This window comes from Caenorhabditis briggsae, assembly GCF_000004555.2.
Source record: "Caenorhabditis briggsae complete genome, chrX, whole genome shotgun sequence".
Taxonomy (NCBI): Eukaryota; Metazoa; Nematoda; class Chromadorea; order Rhabditida; family Rhabditidae; genus Caenorhabditis; species Caenorhabditis briggsae.
The window spans coordinates 17,907,490-17,925,845 of record NC_013491.2 but is presented as its reverse complement, the minus strand read 5'-3'; the positions used below and the strand labels follow the sequence as shown (position 1 = coordinate 17,925,845).

At 37.5% G+C, this 18,356-nt stretch overlaps 4 protein-coding genes across 4 annotated transcripts in view; 2 read left to right on the top strand and 2 right to left on the bottom strand.

The window, feature by feature from the left end:
• Positions 1-3,843, bottom strand: part of Cbr-pqn-36 — a gene marked incomplete at both ends in the record, with an annotated part of 6,335 nt that extends 2,492 nt beyond the window's left edge. Inside the window, 8 exons of the mRNA XM_045240472.1 lie at positions 1-318; positions 392-484; positions 780-2,092; positions 2,546-3,230; positions 3,298-3,359; positions 3,407-3,513; positions 3,615-3,721; positions 3,799-3,843. The exon at positions 1-318 is cut by the window's left edge and continues 1,317 nt beyond it. Of these exons, the coding sequence (XP_045093463.1) occupies positions 1-318; positions 392-484; positions 780-2,092; positions 2,546-3,230; positions 3,298-3,359; positions 3,407-3,513; positions 3,615-3,721; positions 3,799-3,843 (2,730 nt within the window). The remainder of the gene's footprint in view (positions 319-391; positions 485-779; positions 2,093-2,545; positions 3,231-3,297; positions 3,360-3,406; positions 3,514-3,614; positions 3,722-3,798) is intronic.
• Positions 1-8,719, top strand: part of Cbr-psa-3 — a gene marked incomplete at both ends in the record, with an annotated part of 11,510 nt that extends 2,791 nt beyond the window's left edge. Inside the window, 2 exons of the mRNA XM_002645883.1 lie at positions 7,158-7,314; positions 8,460-8,719. Of these exons, the coding sequence (XP_002645929.1) occupies positions 7,158-7,314; positions 8,460-8,719 (417 nt within the window). The remainder of the gene's footprint in view (positions 1-7,157; positions 7,315-8,459) is intronic.
• Positions 8,720-9,736: 1,017 nt separating this feature from the next.
• On the top strand, positions 9,737-13,116 carry CBG07696 (the record flags this gene model as incomplete). The annotated part of the gene is made up of 7 exons (XM_045240471.1): positions 9,737-9,836; positions 10,870-10,993; positions 11,047-11,221; positions 11,307-11,459; positions 11,733-11,872; positions 12,346-12,527; positions 12,893-13,116. The coding sequence occupies 7 exons, from the start codon at positions 9,737-9,739 to the stop codon at positions 13,114-13,116; spliced, it is 1,098 nt and encodes a 365-aa protein (XP_045093462.1).
• Positions 13,117-15,332: 2,216 nt separating this feature from the next.
• On the bottom strand, positions 15,333-17,809 carry Cbr-nas-13 (the record flags this gene model as incomplete). Its single annotated transcript, XM_045240470.1, has 8 exons — positions 15,333-15,449; positions 15,824-15,923; positions 15,975-16,102; positions 16,169-16,236; positions 16,286-16,400; positions 17,003-17,259; positions 17,310-17,606; positions 17,656-17,809. 8 exons carry the CDS (start codon positions 17,807-17,809, stop codon positions 15,333-15,335), a joined length of 1,236 nt encoding a protein of 411 aa, XP_045093461.1.
• Between the last annotated feature and the right edge of the window lie 547 nt (positions 17,810-18,356).

Below are 18,356 nucleotides of genomic sequence, written 5' to 3'. Positions count from 1 at the left end.
GAGTTGATCCATCTTGGAAGTTATATTTTGCGTAGTTGCTCCCAAATTTTGTTGAACTGGGAATTGTGGAGCTGGTGTAGGTTGGGTGTTTTGATTTTGTTGCACAGTTGCACCGAGTTCTTGCTGACTTGGGAACTGTGGTGCGGGGGTGGAAGCCATATTAGCACCGCTGGACTGATCGGCTTGCTGACCGGTCGCTGCCAAAATTTCTTGTTGACTTGGATATTGTGCCTGTGGCATATTTGGATCCATGGTGGATGAGAAACCGGCTTGATTCATGTTGTCGTTCGTGACGGGCATTCCAGTGATTGGCTGGAACTGAAACGTATGCTAAAACATACCAACTACAGTACTACATACAACATCAACTACAGTAATCAGAAATGTATACAAAACCGTACTTCTCTATTGATTTTCGAACATTCTGGAGCTCCGCTTTCAAGATTTCGATTGCTTTGAAAATTTTGAAAAGTGTAAAAGAGACCTAGACTGAAAACTTTGTATTCATAGAATTTTTTAAAATTTCTAATTTTTCGATGTCTCGGCAAATAGTTGAAAAGCTAGGAACTGTCAAGAATTTCTGTAAATGCAAAGTTTTAAATCTAGATCTTTTTCATGATTTTCAAACTGATCGAGAACTTGACAGCCGTGCTCCAGAATCTTGAAAATGGTCAACGTGACCAAAAATAAATTGAAAAATACGTTTCTATCACTATCACAATGTTGCGACTTTACATCTTCTTCTTCTTCCCTAATAAATCAGTTTTAACGAGCCTTACCCCGGTAGATGACTGTCCATTATTGTTGAAATTGGTTGTTGGTGTCGTCGATTGGAATTGGTTACCCTGTACACCTCCAATGAACTGTCCGTTGGTTGTTCCTGTAACTGGATCTGTTCCAAAATCATTTTGAATAGGGACAGGTGTTGCAGATGACTCCATGGGAACATTTCCACTATTCATCGGGACCGGGACAGGAACAAAGCTAGGGGTCTGGATTTGGGTGGTTGTTTCAAAGGCTGAGTCATTTTGAGATTGCCACGAGACACCGAACTCATCTTGGTTAGAAGATATCGTTGATGGCTGTTGGGGGAATGGGGTCTGGGTCGTTTCCTGTCCGGCCGACGGGACAGGATAAATTACAGGATAAGGGGTGGTACCTGGGAATACAGTTGTGGCCTGGAAGGGAGGTTGGGTTTGTTGGAACTGTTGGTTTTGATCTTGGGGTTGTTGGAATTCTTGTTGCTGGGGTGCTTGGGTTTGTTGGAACTGTTGGTTCTGGTCTTGGGACTGTTGGACTTGTTGCTGGGGTGGTTGTGTCTGACCTGCTCCAGGGATTGGATAAATTACAGGGATCGGGGAGGGGGTACTAGGAGTCTGTGTGAATTGTTGGGAGTTGTCGTTTTGCGCACTATCAATAGGAGGGGTAAGTGTGTTGTCTGTGTAACCTTGTTGGCCATCCTGGAATTGTCCATTCTGGAACTGCAGAAAGGTGGTGAACTGTTGTTGTTGTCCTCCTAAGAACTCATTTTCTTCATTACCAGACCCTTCGGTCAAGAAATCACCTTGCTGGTAGCCAGGGGTGCTTGTGAATCCTCCTTGGTTCTGGTTGTTGAAATCTCCCTGTTGTGGTTGATTAGTGAATTCTTGCTGACCTTGCTGACCTTGTGTAACCTGCTGGAATTGATTGTTTGGAGCACTGGTGAATTGCTGGCCTTGCTGTGGAGTAGTGGATCCAACGAATACGCCTCCTTGTTGTCCTCCTTGACCAAAATTGTTTCCTTGAGCACCTTGTTGCCCTCCCATATTTTGCTGATTCTGCTGATTCATCTGATCTTGATACTGAGTATTCACATCTGGCTGTTGTTGGACGTTTTGGTTTGGCACAGCTCCGCCAGTTACAACTTGGGTTGGATAGGTTTGTGGTTGAACTTGGCTATTAACATATCCAGAGTTTGGAGAGTTGTAGGATGAACCGGCGACAGCTCCACCAGGAACAACCCCACCACTTGGGTAGATCACTTGCTGATCGTTCTGATTTTGCTGATATTGGCCTTGAGGTCCTTGCTGGTTTTGTTGATCATAGGCTCCACCTGTAATGATAATAATAATAAGAAGGATAATATTACCATACTTGAAGACAGACCCGATCCGAATCCTGACGGGTCCTGCCATAATGTTTTTAGAATCAATATTTTTGACCATCTAAAATGGATATGGAAGAACTTGACGAGTACTTAAATGATACTGTTTTAAAAATGGTGGCTTGTCAACAAACGGATTTATAAGCAAAACTGGCCGAAAAAACAGACAGGGCAAGTCTTAGCCCGAATCAGCAGCCTCATAGCTTGTATCGTTGTTCACAGACAAGATAACTTTTTTCCAATTACCTTCATTTTGTATTACTCGTCAAGTTCTATCAAGTACAGTTTAGTTGGTCAAAAATATTGATCTTTAGCATAACTATGGCAGGGCCTGCCGGGTTCTTTAGACGTGAAAAATACATTTGTCCTAATATATCATTGAAAAAAAAAACTACTGCTCACTTTGTGCTCCGTTGTTGTAATCGGTGTTTCCTGAGGGAGTAAATGGTTGGTATCCGACTTCTCCCCCGGCAAGAGCCAATGTGCTTCCTTGGAATTGGCCTTGGTTCTGATCCTGGAATTGCCCTTGGTTCTGGTTATCCAGATATCCTCCGGCGTTCATATTTTGGTTCTGGTACTGTTGATTGTTAAAGTTTCCTCCGGCATTTTGGTCTTGGTTTTGGTATTGGTATTGTCCATCTGGTCCTTGATATTGTGCTGAATTCTGATTCTGACCTCCAACAACTCCACCGGTATTGAAGTTTGGCTGGTTTTGATATGGATCATTGGGGTTTTGAAATTGGTTCTGGTTCTGGTTTTGGTTCTGCCCTCCAACATTTCCCCCAGCATTGATATTTGGGTCGTTGTTTTGGAATTGGTTCTGATTTTGATTCTGTCCTCCTACATTTCCTCCGGCATTGATATTCGGGTTCGGATTTCCAACATTTCCACCGGCATTGATTCCTGGTCCAGTATGTGTCTGGGTTACACCTCCAATTACAACAGTTCCTGTGGTGGCTCCACCAGCTACAACTCCTCCATTTAAGTTATTTGGGTAATACCCAGTTTGGTTTTGATTTTGGTTATCCTGATCATATCCAGTCTGGTAGCTAGGAATTGGACCTGGATTTTGATAGTTATTCGTTGCCTGAAATTTGTTTTATGGTCATCTCCATTGGTAAAATTATTCTCTTCACTGGTAAAATAGAACGCACCTGGTTGAAATTCGATCCTTGTGGTTGCTGCTGCTGTTGGGGTTGAACATCGCTTACGACTCCTAGAAAAAAGTTAGATATATAAAAGTAGAAAAACCGATTTACTCACGCTGTCCATTATAATACATAATCACCTGACTCCCTTGTGCTCCATTTGTAAAAGCTCTGGCAGATTGAATTGTTTGCACGTTGGATGTAGGCACGCAACACGGAGACCTACAAATCTTACTGTGTTAAAGCAACCGGAATGAACTGGAACATGCACAATCACAAACACCAAGAAAAAAGTGTTAAGAAAGAGAAACTACCATAAGTACCGGTTAGAGGGAACTTGCACATAGTTACTTGGCACATTGAGAACATACTGATAGGTTGGTTGTGGCGCACAGTTGACACACTGCGATAGGCAACCGGGGCTCACATACTGCAAAAAAATTTTAGAAAATTAGAACATTATTTTTTTTCTCTAAATCAGAGTTTTTTAAAATGTTCTTATCTCACTTTTATCGATATCAAAATATTACAATAGTTTAGTAGTATATTCATGGAGCTGCTTCATATAAACTATACGTAACACCTAGAAATTTTTCTCAAGATGATTATATGATGATGATGCTGATGATGGCGGCTAATTTTTCGTTTCGGGCTCTCTGGCAAAAGGAGGTTGCCACTGGCGTGAGAGCCAAAACGCAAACAAAAAGAGCCGCTGCTGGCGTCCGAATGGTTTCTCATTTTCCGCTGTCGTCGCCATCCCACAGAAAAACAACAAAAAAGCTGATTAGAGACGAAACGTCATTCATATTAGGTGCAAAAAGTCCCCCACTGTCTGATTTCCTGTCTAGTAGTTTTTTAAGGCCATGCTCTTTTCTTTTTTTTTACTCCGTGGTTCTATAAATGTCGACGGGTATCAGGTTACCATTATTTTGGAATTCGAATCCGATTCTCAAATGTTGTTTGATTAAAAATGCATATATTTTTAGGCGAGGGGAGATGGAGCACGCGCGTGCTCCCTCTAAAAAACTGGATAACCTTGTAGTTGACAATAAGCAATCAAGTGCTCAGAAACTTGTTTCCGATAGAGACAATCGCCCTTTAAACTGTCAAACAATACAAGTGTCAAAAGAACTTGTTCTTGAGCGCATGGATGTTTGGAGTTGAACTATGAATTAGGGTCAAAAAGTTGTAATAAGAGGGTTTTCTGGCTTCCAACTTTAAGCTAATATATCTCGGTTCCTGTCAAAAATATAGAAAAGTGGTCAACAGACAAATTGCTTATCATAATATCAGAAAAATTTTGATAGTCAACACATTTTGGATATATTTCACAAAAAAATGAGATAAATTGATTCAAAGTTGATAGTATGGTCACCCTATGTATTTCTGGTTTTACGGTAATATCAAGGTATTGAGTTTCGGTAAGCTGTCGGAACATTTTTTAGGTATTTCTAATTTTTATCACTGAAATTTCATTTATTCATTCCAATTCAGAACATTTGAAAGAATTCAAACTGAAGAATAGTATGAAGAATTTCCTAATTTCACATTTTCATTTAAATTTGCAAATTTTCCAACTTTGCAACTCAGATTTAGCAAATTACGCTAATTGAACAAAAATTATGAAAACATGATTTTTGATTTTTTGCGCTGACTTTGATTTTAAACCAATAATCTAACAAAAGAAAATTTTTAAAATAGAAACTATTCTAAAACCTGTGATTGAAAAGCCTACTAACTTTAAGACACTTTCTCTGAGAGATTGCCATGGTGGTTTGAGTTTCTCAGAGATTGTGTCTTAAGCGAGTTCATCTCGGTTCTTGTCAAAGATACAAAAAAGTTGTCAACTGATAAACTGTTTATCATAATATCAGAAATGTTTTGTCAGTTTACAAATTCTTGATATCTTATATAACAACAGAGATAATTTAGCTCAAAGTGCACGTATAGGACGAGATTCTATTAGACCTTTTTAAAAAAAATAAAGATTTGAATTTATTTTTGAGCTGCTACAATGAATTCCTTAACAAAAAAAACATTGATCTCAAGCTGTGATAACGATTTTCAAAACTTTTCTTATCATTAAAAAGTTGAAACTGAAAGTTGAAACTGATACATGTAATGAAAATTTATAGCTTTTGAATCAAGTGATAACGCGTAAGACTTTTCTTGATCAATAGTTTTCAAAACTGAAATTCAAAAAAAAACTCACCACTACTAAGAAAATCGCTAAAAGTTTCATAATTCGTACAGAACGGTTCGTCCGGAGAATCTCGTAAAACTGCGGTTGATGTCGAACAGAGACTGAAGGAAGCCCCCACAGGCTTAAGCAGTATATGACTTGACTCAAGCTTTTTTTTTAGCAAGTAGTAGAGCAAAGAGGGGCGGAGCAAACAAATATTACCGACTGCTGGCGCCAACCGGAACGTGAAAGTGGCAAAGACACACGCGGGGCGGAATGGGATGCGGAAAAGTAAGGGAAGAGAGCTTGCGCAATATGGGGGTCGAGAGCACAAGTACCTCTCGAGCTCGCCACCTTTGCCTTTATTACAATTACTGTGATATTTACCCCGTCAAAAAATGACACTTACTCACCTCCCCAGATAGATTTTTTGTTAGCTGTTAGGAAAACGAGGGCGAGAAACAAACAAAAACGATGATTGATGATTCGATGGCAAATTTTTCGAATTTTTTTGGCTGGATTTAGAATTCAAAAATCAAATTAAAACCATCGACAGGTTGAAAAAATTGTTTGAGTACTGTTACTCATGCTACTATGACAGTTCGCAGTTATTTCATGGAGGAAAAAAACTTGATGAGAGTTTCGGGAACACCGAAACTTAATTGATAAACACGCTAATAGAAAACCTTCAACTTAGAGGCCATATATATATATCGTTTCCTGTGAAAGATATGACAAAGTTGTCAACTGATAAAATGTTTGTAATAGTTTGAGCAATATTTTATCAGTGAACCACTTTTTGATATCTTCTTTGCGAGATAAATTGATTTAAAGTTGAAAGCTTGGATAACTATTATAGTGTTTACAGTAAATTTTAGGTTTCAAAAATTTTCAAAAACCACAGAAAACTCACAATTTTACTCAAACAAATAATGAAGAGGCTTGAAGCTAACTGCATGGTCTTACAACATTCAGTACAGAGTAGAATGATACATATATCCAGGACACTGAATCTCATCGGTTTTTGTGGTTGTCACAGTACATCGTTCTTCCGACAAATACCTCATAAATCTCGCTGGACAGTGAGAAAGGGGGGAGAAAACGTATTCAGGAAAACCTGAGGAGGTAATCATACTGAATAGTAGAGATTGTAGGGAACGGCTTGATCTTACAGATCATAAATTTAAATGAAAAATTCATCAATGTTACTTTTACGCTAAACTTGATAAATTACTATACTCTCTGTATATCAAATACCGTACAACTTGTGATAGAAGAGACCCAACATTTACACGTTTAGCTCAATTATCTCATTTTCTATACAAGATATCATACATGTGTCCACATGAATTTTAAAAGTTAGGAGCCCTTCTATTTTGGAACCTGTACCAAAATGTTTAATTATTCAATATAAACTAAATAATCAATTTAACATCTCGATATTTACTCTGTTCTTTTGTGCTCCACAGTTCTGTTCCAATTTGCTCCAAGTGGGTGGCATAATTGTGGTCAAATACAGTCTAATGGCAAAGTAGTGCCTATTGCTCAACTAGATCCAAAAAACGAGTTACCCTCAATCCAACACTGTTTAAAAGACCCTTTACGGAAAAGCATGCGAGGCGACAAACTACAGTTGCGCACAAGCATTAAAACAAACAAAACATCATCCTTTTCTTCCTTACAGTTGTTCAAATCACTTGGAGAGGCTGGAGTTCAATTGAGTCCGACGAAAGATGAGATTGATGAGCTCATGACAACAGCGATTTTGGCATTGCGAACGTGCTTGGTGGAAATGGAAAAGGTGTTCAATTTGTCGGAGAACTTCAAGGCTAAATATATGAGTGAGTGGTTGAAATACTTTTGAAGGAAAAAAAGAAAAAAATTCAGTTCCGAATAAGCCTCATGAACTATTCTCACGGCTAGGCGTAGGTTTTGTGTATGCACCAACTGGTGAGTGATATTAAGCGTTGTGTTTTTGGTTAGTTTATATTACTAATCGATAGCAGAGGTGTAAGGAGCGAATATTTTGTAAATTTTTTAAAATTTTGTGACTTACCACTTCATTGAATAGTTCGAATTTTGATGGATTTTTGTGTTTTGTTGTTCTGTGTCTATCAACTCAAAAAAAAAAATTTTAAAAAAACTCAATCAATGTTTGAGAAACAACGTATTAATAACGATCATCGCAAAAAAATCAGCATATTCCGAGATTCGAAAAATTTCGAAACTCTGTAATCCCAACTTTCGAGAATTCGGAATATTCCAAAAATCTGATTTTTGAAATTTTGGAATTTTCCTGAAGCCCAATTTTCATCATTCCGAAAATTCTCGAAGTCCAAATATCAGAAATTCGTAACATTCCAGACAATCCGAATTTACAATTTTTCGGAATTCCGAAAATACTACTTTTAAAAATCCGAAATATTTACGAAGTTCCGATTTTTTAAAAATTTCGAATATCCAGAAAGTCCGATTTTGGGAGTTAGTAATACTTGGGAAAGTCCGATTTATTAACATTTGGAACATTCCAGCGATTCCGAAAGTCCGGTTTTCAAAAATAGGAAAAATGCCGAAATTCCAAAACATTAATTTCCCGAAATTTTGAATATTTAGGAATTGCGAGATTCCTATTTTTAAAAATTTGAGAGCATTCAGAAATTTGTAAATTCGCGTTTCTGAGAACCCGGTTTTTCGAAAGTTCCGATTTTCAAAAATTCGGAGTACTCGTTAAATTCCAATTTTTCACCTTGCAATATTTCAAAAATCTAATTTTTTAGAATTTGAAACATTCCAGAAATTCCAAAATGCCCATTCAATATTCCGAATATTTCAAAAGTCCGATTTTTCGAAAATTCGGAACATTTCAGAGATCCGAAATGCCGATATCTGAAAATTCTAGAAATTTTCTGCACTTCTTATCAATAGTTGTCAAACATATTATTTAAAATATGTAATACCACTAATTTCTGAAAAATTTCAATTCCAGCTATCCTCCGACGAACAGTATGCCACGAAGCTTTGGTTGGCACCAGTGGAGACAGCGACGATGAACTCTCCGACACTCCTGGCTTATCTCTCCTAGCTTTATCCGGTCCAGAACTTCAAGCGGCACAAGCAAAAGCCATGGAAACGGCGATCTCAGCACTTCAATCAGGTGGAGCGTCCAATCTACCAGTACAATTCCCACCACAATCTCTAACAATGACTCAAATCGAACGAAATTTCGAATTCTTGAGACGAGTAAGTGAATGGTATTCCTACTTCTCCTCATAGATGCATTTTCAGTGCGGTTTCCCGACTCCACAACTACCACCCGACTTCTTCAAGCAGTTTGCAAACAAGTCTCCAGAGAAAAGTGAAGAAGAAAAATCACAGCGACCTTTAAGATCTTCTAAGTCACCAAGTTCTCCGGATTGATTAAGAAACTACCTCATTTCAATGATCTTTAGTATTATTTTTTATTTTTATGTTGAATGATTTATTTATTTGCAAAAAAATATTAAAATATTATTTACACTGGGAATGAGATAATAATGAAACCATTTATTTAAAGTATTTCAAAACTTGCTTGAAAAATCTTGACACCCTGGTATCATTAATCTTATTCACATTAAAGTGATTAGGGAAGCAATAAAACGAGACAAGTGCCAGACATCATTTTTTTTTGTTAATGTTTCGGACGTCGTACCTGTTCTACAAGCCCAGTTTCCTGTTATTGAATCATCTTCATATTGTGAATAATATTGCATTGAAGACATAAAAAAAATAGAAAGCCATAGAACCGAGTTTTATTTTTCAATAAAGTTACAATAAAAAACGATAACCGCGCCCTCCCATCCCTCTCCGCCTTCTCTAGTCGCCATTTAGGCCCGGCAGATCTTCTCAACCTTCTTCTTTCACTTGTGTCTATCTCTCTTCATTTTTAACACACATCTGGTTCTCGCCATTGGTCTTTGTATATCAGGCGGGCGCCCTGAAGCTTAAGAGAAGACGTCCCAGTGAAGAAGGCTATTCTTTTTTTCTTTTTTCCTTCCTATGTACATAGCCGTACAGTTCATTGCAGCTTCATCCTCCTTCTTCTCTTTTCTTCTTCAAATCAGCTGTCTCGTCCTTCTTATTCTTCCATTATCCTCTCCTTTTATTTTCTACTCCCTTTCACCACCCCTTCTTTCTCTCTTGTTCACTCACTCCGCTTGTTCGCTTCTCTCTCTCATATCTATGCTGGAGTCCTTCTAGCACATCTGAAAATCATTTTCAGCTGCCATGACCGCTTCGATACTGTTCACTATATTCCTCTTGCTATTCTTTGCATGCCAACCAATCACATCACAATTTGACGACATTGATGTCTTGACTGCTTCAGGTTAGAGATGAAATAATTCTGAACTCGAGTCATTCAATAATAATGGAATACTGTATATAGACCAATTATAGTATTTGAAAACTAGAAAAATTGCTATTTTGCAATGTGATATGGCTTCGTGTTGTGAAGATTTGTCCACCAATCACTGCTGAACAGTGGGGGACAGCAAAAAAAAGGAAAGTCGACTGTATACTTTGAAAATCCAGTTCCTGAGGCAACGTTTTTCTGTTGACTGCGTCTTGTTGATATTGCCTAATCGAAATTGTTAGCTTGGCAGTGTTTGATCGGTTTCAGTTGAAGGAGATAATGATAATGACTATTTTTGCATAAGACACTTTGTTTGTCAGTGTCTTTGGCAATAAATCTGAATGTAAAAGTGAAACTGATAGTAGATTTTTCAAACATGAGGGTCGTAAATGAAAATAACGTTAAACCTGTAATAAAAGGAAGCCAACTTTGTCAAGTTTGAGTATGATTATCTTATATTTCACAGGAATCGAGATATTTGGCTAAACGCTAGAGGGTCCTTCTATTACAGGTTTCATAGTTATTTTCTAATTAAAACCGTGAGATAAAACTCTGAAAATATTTTTATCAGTGCATTTCAACAGTTCAACTAATTGAAAAGTATCCTTGGAAGGCCCCAAATAACAATTTCAAATTTTTGCTCTAATAAAAGCTTTCTGCTCTATTATCTCGGTTCCCATAGCAGATATCAAAAGTTGGTGAACTGGTATTATGTTAGGGGTATTATGATAAACATTTCGTCAGTTGACCACTTTTTGATATTTTCCAAAAAAAAACCGAGATAATTCAGCTTAACCTGCACGTATAGGGTTGGATTCTATTGCAGCATTTATTGTAAATAACGGTGTGCACACAAATCTGGTAATTGTTTCATACATTTTTTGCTAATTTTTTAGCTAACTAAATATGATGAATATGATGAACTTATAGAATCAAAACTGTTGAAAAACCATTTTTAATATTTTTATCAGTATTATTCTAATTTACAGCTTCATGCAATTTTCAGATGGCGAGCTTCAACAAATGCAACGATATTTATCCCAAAAACTCGCTCAAATCGAGAACGCCTTACAAAAAAGTTCTCGACGAAAACGATCAGTCTCTCCGATTTCCGCTTCGTTGCCTAATCGGTATCCGCAATTGTTACGTGTTTCACCTTTTCAAAAAAATCATCCCTATTCAGAGAATCGGCAGGCTTCCTAAGTAGGATTGGCGCCATAAAGAAGTCTCTAGAGGAAGCGAAACAGATTTCCAATAACATCACTGCATCGGTAGCGCCGACGAGTGAGAATCTAGATGGACCAACACCACAATCCGATGTTCTTTCGCCAAAGTTCGAGAGTGGAAAATTTCAACATGTGGGAGTTTTGAGCTAACTGTGATTGTAATAAGAAATAATTTAGAAAGTATTAAATCCAAAAGACATAATATTGCATTTTACAGATCAACGACTCTTTGACCACATGCAAAAAACTGTCACAGCCAGAGTTGGTAGCAGAACTCAAACAGAAGGGTACATACAATCCAGAGTTGATGGCATGGGATGCATTGGGAGTAATTCGATTTCTAGATAGAACATTTCATGAGCATTATCAAGTGAGTCCGTTTTATTATTTTGTTGATAACCAGCCTGTTACCCGCGCATCTGGCGCATCGGACAGCTGGCTGGCGCGCTTTCGGCGCAACTTAATCTTTCTTCACTGTGAAGTCGCTCCTCACTATTTGTTTTCTCTTCCGCAAAGGGTAATGTCTATATATATATATATTATTTTCAAGCTTTTTTGATAGTTGTGCGGTTAAAGTTACAAAATGAGAGATGAAAAAACGCAACTTCATATATTTATTATAAGAATGATAAGTGAATTTCAGAAGGGTTCTGCCAAGAATAAATCCAAAACTGAAGTCATCGAACGAAATGTTGAAGCTCTTGAAAAACTCATGAGGGAACTAAATGTGACGTGTGATCTCAAAACCGACGAACTTCGAACCAAGTTTCACAATATCTCATTGTAAGTTGTCAACCCAAGATATACCGGTCAATGAGATATACAAAAAATGTTGTTCAGTTGATTTTGGGCTGTTTTCAGAAGACTAGAGCTCGGCTGTCAAGTTTCCAATCGCTTTGAAAAATTTGGAGTGTGTAAAACTTATCTAGATTGGAAACTCGGCATTCACAGAATTTTCTGAAAATTACTAGTTTTTCAGCATTGTTTCGACTTTTGAAAGACAAAATTTTTGGTTTGTATTTGTACTGAAAACGTGGTCCCTCCGAAACCGCCAAATAGCTGGAAAACTAGGAATTTTTAAAATGTTCTGTGTAAGCAATTTTTAATCTAGGTCTGTTTTAAACCCACCGAAATTTTCAAAACGATCCGACACTTGACAGCCGAGCTCGAGACTTCTGAAAGAGACAAAAATCAACTGAAAAATAAGGTTTTGTATATCACCTTGATCGTTACTGTATGTACTTTTCAAATTTCAGCGTGGACCCGCGACGAACAATTTTCTCGCCATCGCTTCGCCGATCCAAAAGAATGGATCGCCTAGAGGAGTTCCTGAAGGTTTTGAATGTGACGCAACCCGAGCTTGAACCGTTCTCTCGCTTATCTGATCAACCATTATCAGTTGAAAACGAGAGGATTACGTACAGGCAAAAGTTGATAGGTGAGTTTTTGGAAGAGAGATCAATCGGAAAATGTTGATCTTGGGGGTCGGGCTAGCGAAATGGAAAGTACAAAATTTCGGTTTTGTCAGTGGAAAATTTTTCTGCTATTTTTCAAGAAAATAGGCGTTCACTTTTTTGAATCTTGAGTTCTCAGTACCATTTGATTTCCAAAGATGTATTATAACTTTTTAAAATCAATGAAATTTTAAAGTTCGAAACTCTTCAATTATTCCTTCCTGAAAGTTGTTGCTTAAGACATTTTGTAAACGTTCCAAATGTCTTGAACATTAATCACCTTACGAATCCAGTTTTCAACCTTGTAAATTTCATAATATTTCACCAAAAGCTATCCATTTTTTCCCAGGGGAATCCCACATCGTGCCATTCGGCTGTGATAAACGAGGAGCGGAAGAGGACGGATACCTGAGACTGTGCGGTGCTTGCCAGGCGATCGCCGTCTGCCCGACACTTTCTTCCCCCCATTTATCAATGAAGTCACTTGCGACACTGATAAGGCTTGCCTGTATTTCTATGACTATCGTAAGTGGCAGAGAAGGAGAACTGATAATAAAAAAAACAAGGAGATGATGAAAAATAGAATAATAAAAACATTTGTTTGTTACAGCGCATGGCAAGTGTCGGCAGAAGCATATGAACTTTGTCGTGTTGAGAAATGTAGGAACCAAGGAGTGTCAAGTGTGGAAAAAGTTCAATTTGAATGTGAGGGTGTCCTGCGAATGTTTCGTTGGTGAGTTACCGTACTACGGAGCCTCTTTGAAAACCAGATATTGACGACATTTTCAGGATAAGTTAGGAGTAACTTATCTAAAGACATCCGAAAACCTTAGAATCCGCTTGCCAGTTACAGCCAAGTCATATCAGTTTCAGTACCAAAAATTGTGTTTTCAATGGAAAACAACGAATTTCAAGGGCGTTTCTCTCAATTTCTAAAACGTTTCGGAACATGAAATTTGCTTAGTTATATATAATTAGAATTAGAATTCGAATTTAAGACATTTTCTAGAAAAAATACTTTTTATTTTCGAATTTCCCATTATTTTCCAGATTCATTCGAAAATGTGAAAAAATATTTTTCAAGAAATTATCTGGATAATGAAATTTCGTTTACCGTAAAACCTGTATTAGAAGGGCCGGCCCTTTTATTTTTCGTGTGGTCCCTAGGGGGGTACTTCAATTAGAGTGGACCTTCAATTAAAGGGGGCACTTGTATTTTTCGTGAGTTTGTGAGCAGGGAATTTCTATTAGACTAGCAACGTTTTTAGGGGAAAATTTTGTTTTTTCTACCTCAAATCCTTGAAAATTCTTTTTTAACGAAACAAATTATCTATATTTTGATGAAAACAAAAAACAACAGCAAAAAATCAATTTCTTCAGTTGGTTTTTTCAATTTGACTTCATAAGACTTCTATCTTTCGACACATTGACTAGAAACGCAAAAATTTTCGGCAATTTAGCAAAGGGGCACTTCAATTAGAGGGGTACTTCAAATAGAGGGGCCTTTCAATTAGAGGGAGCAGTTTTATTTTTCGTGAGGCCTCTAGGGGGCGCTTCAATTAGGGGCCCTTCTAATACAGGTTTTACTGTAATTCTACTTTTAACACAGCAAATTTCATGTTTATAACGTCCTGGATGTTGAGTTGTTCGACGCCAATAAACCTTGCGGTCGATTTTCTGTTTGAAAGCGCGTTTAAAAAATTCCGAATTACTGAAAGCGCATGAATTTGTAGTAAGGCTTCCATTTCGGTCGGTCGAAAATTGCCGACCGCCGACCGACCACCGACCCAGCCAACCGGCAGCCGACAGAGCTGACCGATCGGTCGGCGCGCCAACCTTTCGAGTGCATTTGCGCGTCATGGTGTATGCGTACGCTGCATCGCATTTTACGACGCACGATTTTTTCAATATTCAAAGATTAAAAACTGTTTTATTAAGAATTTAATTCATATTCACTGCAGTAAAAAGCTATAATACTAAAAAAATAAAAGATTTTCGAGATGAAGGAAGAGTCATTGGATCAGGATATGACAGGTTACAGAGACAACGACTGAATCGCCGTATTCTTCTTCGGATCGATTTTCGTAGAATATTTAATACCTACATGATTTTGTTAACAAAAACTTCTGATTTTTATTCTAAAAAAAGGAAAAAAAAAACGGAGAAAATCATCAAAAGAACCAATATTGAAAAAATCGCGCGTCGTAAAATGTAATGCAGCGTACGCATACACCCTGACGCGCAAATGCAATCGAACGGTTGGCGCGCCGACCGATCGGTCAGCTCGGTCGGCTGTCGGTCGGCTGGGTCGGTGTCGGCTGAATTTGCCGACAGAATGGAAACCTTAATTTGTAGAAACCGTAGCTCTTTTCGCTTCAAGACCGGCTATGCGTCTTTAAACAAAAAATCGGTCACAAGGTTCATCGGCGTCGGACAACTACTGAAGTTGATATAACTTGGCTGAAAATTTCTAAAAATTTCAAAAAGTTCCTAAACACTATTTCTAACATATCCTAAAATTTTTATCAAAATCGGGGCTCACAAAGTGTTGAAGTTATCTTGTTAGTAAGTTTCTAATACAACAAGATTCCAGATGAGATGTCCTTCTTTGCCAAATATGTATAACTCATCATCATCAATCGTCCCCAAAACTTCGATATACTTGTAAATTATTATTCCTTTTTTTCTATTTTTCAAACCACACCGGTTCCCTCGCTCTCTTTTTCTCTCCCAGTCAGTTATTTTGTTCAGATTCATAGTCATTTTTCTAGTCGCTCAGATCTTTTTCATCAATTATGCTTTCCAATTACACACCCATCCTCCTCCCGCCGCAAAAATCTTTCCAGATACCCATCCCGTCTTTCTCGATGTCTCAATTTCTTTGTATACCGGTAGCACCAATTTTTCTCTCAGACGCCTCGATTTTGAATAAATGTTAATTATCATATCTATATATATATCTTATTACATCATCGGAAAAGAAAAACATGACACGAAAAATCATTGATAATAGTGAAAGAACGAAAAATGACCGGTTTCTTGAAATAAATAGATAATTATATAAAATATTCTCTCTATATCAGCATCTAATCAGCAGAATTTACAGCTCTTTGCGCATTTCTGTCTCATATAATCTTTGAAAATCGTTTGGGTACACATTCCACTATTCGCCCAACGCTCACACCATGTTCTGGAAATTTGAAAAATTTTAAACTTCAAAAAAAAAAAAGAAAACTCACCTGGCATCTTCACAAACTCCTTTTTCCGTCTCTTCGGTTGCACACTTTCGGCAACTGTTAGCACAATTCTCGGTCATGAACCGAACACTGAATCGGCTTTCACAGTGACCAGCTCTAGCTAAGAATTCGCAGTCTTTTCTTCTGGAAATAAAAAAATGAGTCACTTTGAATACGATAGGAAGATTATCTTACCGATCTTCACATTTTTCTTTACCAGAATGTATGGAAATCAATGAGCTCAGAATGGAGTTGTCTCCTCGATCTCCTTTATCTCCAATTGAGGACCCAATTTCTCCTTTTTTAGAGATGGGACTAGCAGTCTGAAATGATTGGTGTATTAGAGATGTAAAATTTAATTGTCACAAAGATGTAAAAAGTTTACTTACAGCACTTGTGACTTTCTTTGTAATGCTCTTTACTCGTTTTGAACTCTCTACTGGAGCCATTGTGGTGGCTGAAAATTTTTTAGAGTCCTGGGCAAAATAAGAAAGGTATAAACTCACTGAAACTAGGACAGTTATACAGCATGTTAATCTTGTAGATATCATTTTCACTGAATCCAGTTCTCTGTCCGATTTCCACATTTTTCTCGATTGGCTCAATGGTTGGTTTTCCATTCTGAAATTTGTGAGGTTTTCAGTTTTTAGACCAATCAAGAAAATTAGTTTTTCTTCAAATTTTGAAACAAGAACTCTGGTTCGGCCTTTTAGAAATTTTTCAGAATGTCGAAAATTCCAATTCTCAATAGTTCGGAAACTCGGGATTTCAGAATTTTCTGAAATTTTGAAAGGAATTTTCAAAAAATTCGAAATAATTTTCCAAAATTTTGAAATTTTGGAATCTTGGGAATTTCCGATTTTAATAAATTTGGAATTCCAGATTTTCGGAAAAAGCCGATTTGAAAGTTTTTGCAATTTCGGAATTTTCGAATTTTGAAGTAAATATCTTATTTCTATACAAAAACGCAAAAAACTGATGAAAATTGACAGAAAATTTTCAAAAGTAATTACAATAAATATCAAAATTGATTCCTTAGTCGTAGGCTAATTTTTGACGTGCGCCTTTCTTTTTTTTTGACATACCGTAGTCCAAAAATTTCTAATTTTGATACATGAGTTTGGATAAATTCCGATCGGAATCGGATTCCAAAAATAGTCTGAAATTTCGAAATCCGTTGAAAACATCCCCACTCCTGTATCCCTCCTTTATAATAAACTTACCTTACTAAACGCAGTTGGAGCATAATGCATCACAGATCCATAATCATATTTTGTCCCCAAATGATCGATCATATTAAGCGAATATTTATCAAATTGGTCCTGCAGTCCTGCTTCCACATTACTCCAGTTGATTTTCACATACTCGTCACGATCTGCTCGACTTTGTTCATGGAAGAATCCAACAGCGTGCATAAGTTCATGGATAATAATTCCTTTTTGGATACAACCATCACCAAGACTCACTGGTTGTTTTCCACCTAGAAATAATATTCTTACAGTCCATTTTCTTAAATTATTTGTGTCCTACCGATTCTCCCAACCAACGAATAGCAACCATCATCTGGCACAATATGAATATAATCCAGATCTCCTGCACTTTTCGGTGAAAAATCAATGCAAGTCTTTTTTCGGTACTCTTCAATAGCTTCTGCGATTTTTGTTCGGCTATAGGAAGAGTATTGAGAACTGATTGTGTATGGGATTCGAGCTTGCTCCCATTTCAAATAAGTCTGCCTCACTGCATTTCTCTGTACTCCGAAAATCCCGAATAAGGGGCTATCACCAAGAAAAGTGTTAATAGAGCGGGAGTTGAGACCACTATTGGCTGAAAAACGGGAATTATGGATGCTTCGGTCAATGAAAAAGTACCGTACCAATATCTCCTTCGAAACGGAGTGGGTTGTACATAGCGGAGTCGTTGACAAACCATTGGTCATTGTCACGGAAATGGCCAATCATGTTGAAATCATAATCAGTTAGGATGGTTTCTTGCTCCGGGATGGAGGGGTCGAAAACTGTAAAAAGCATTCGTCTTGAACCTGAATGTGACATGCAGTACCGATAAGTACGATACACAAACACACAATTTCCAGTTAATTTTCAGTTATTTTGACCATGTTCAAAATTCATGTCATTGAGAAATCGGCAAATAAGTGAAAAAATAGGAATTTTCAAAAAATTTTGCGAATGCAAAAATTTCAACCTAGATCTGTTTTACACCCTCCAAAAGTTTGAACGTGATTGGAAACTAGACAATTGAGCTCCAGATTCTAGAAAGTAATGTCAATCAACTGAAAAAATGCGTATTTGTGAACCTTACTGACTGGTACTGAATTATCTCAAACTGCTAATTTCATCAATATGACCAAACCCTTTTTCTGACATCCTCCCCCGACTCACCCGATTATACTGTGCAAAACATGACCTGATTAATGCAAAACTGCTCAAAACAAAAATTAACCGGGGACACAAAAACACGCTGCTGGCTGATGATGATGTCGGTGATGGCATAAGTGAAAGTGTGTGTGACGAATCGGTTGACGACGAAAGTAAAAAGAGGCAAACGCGGGAGAAG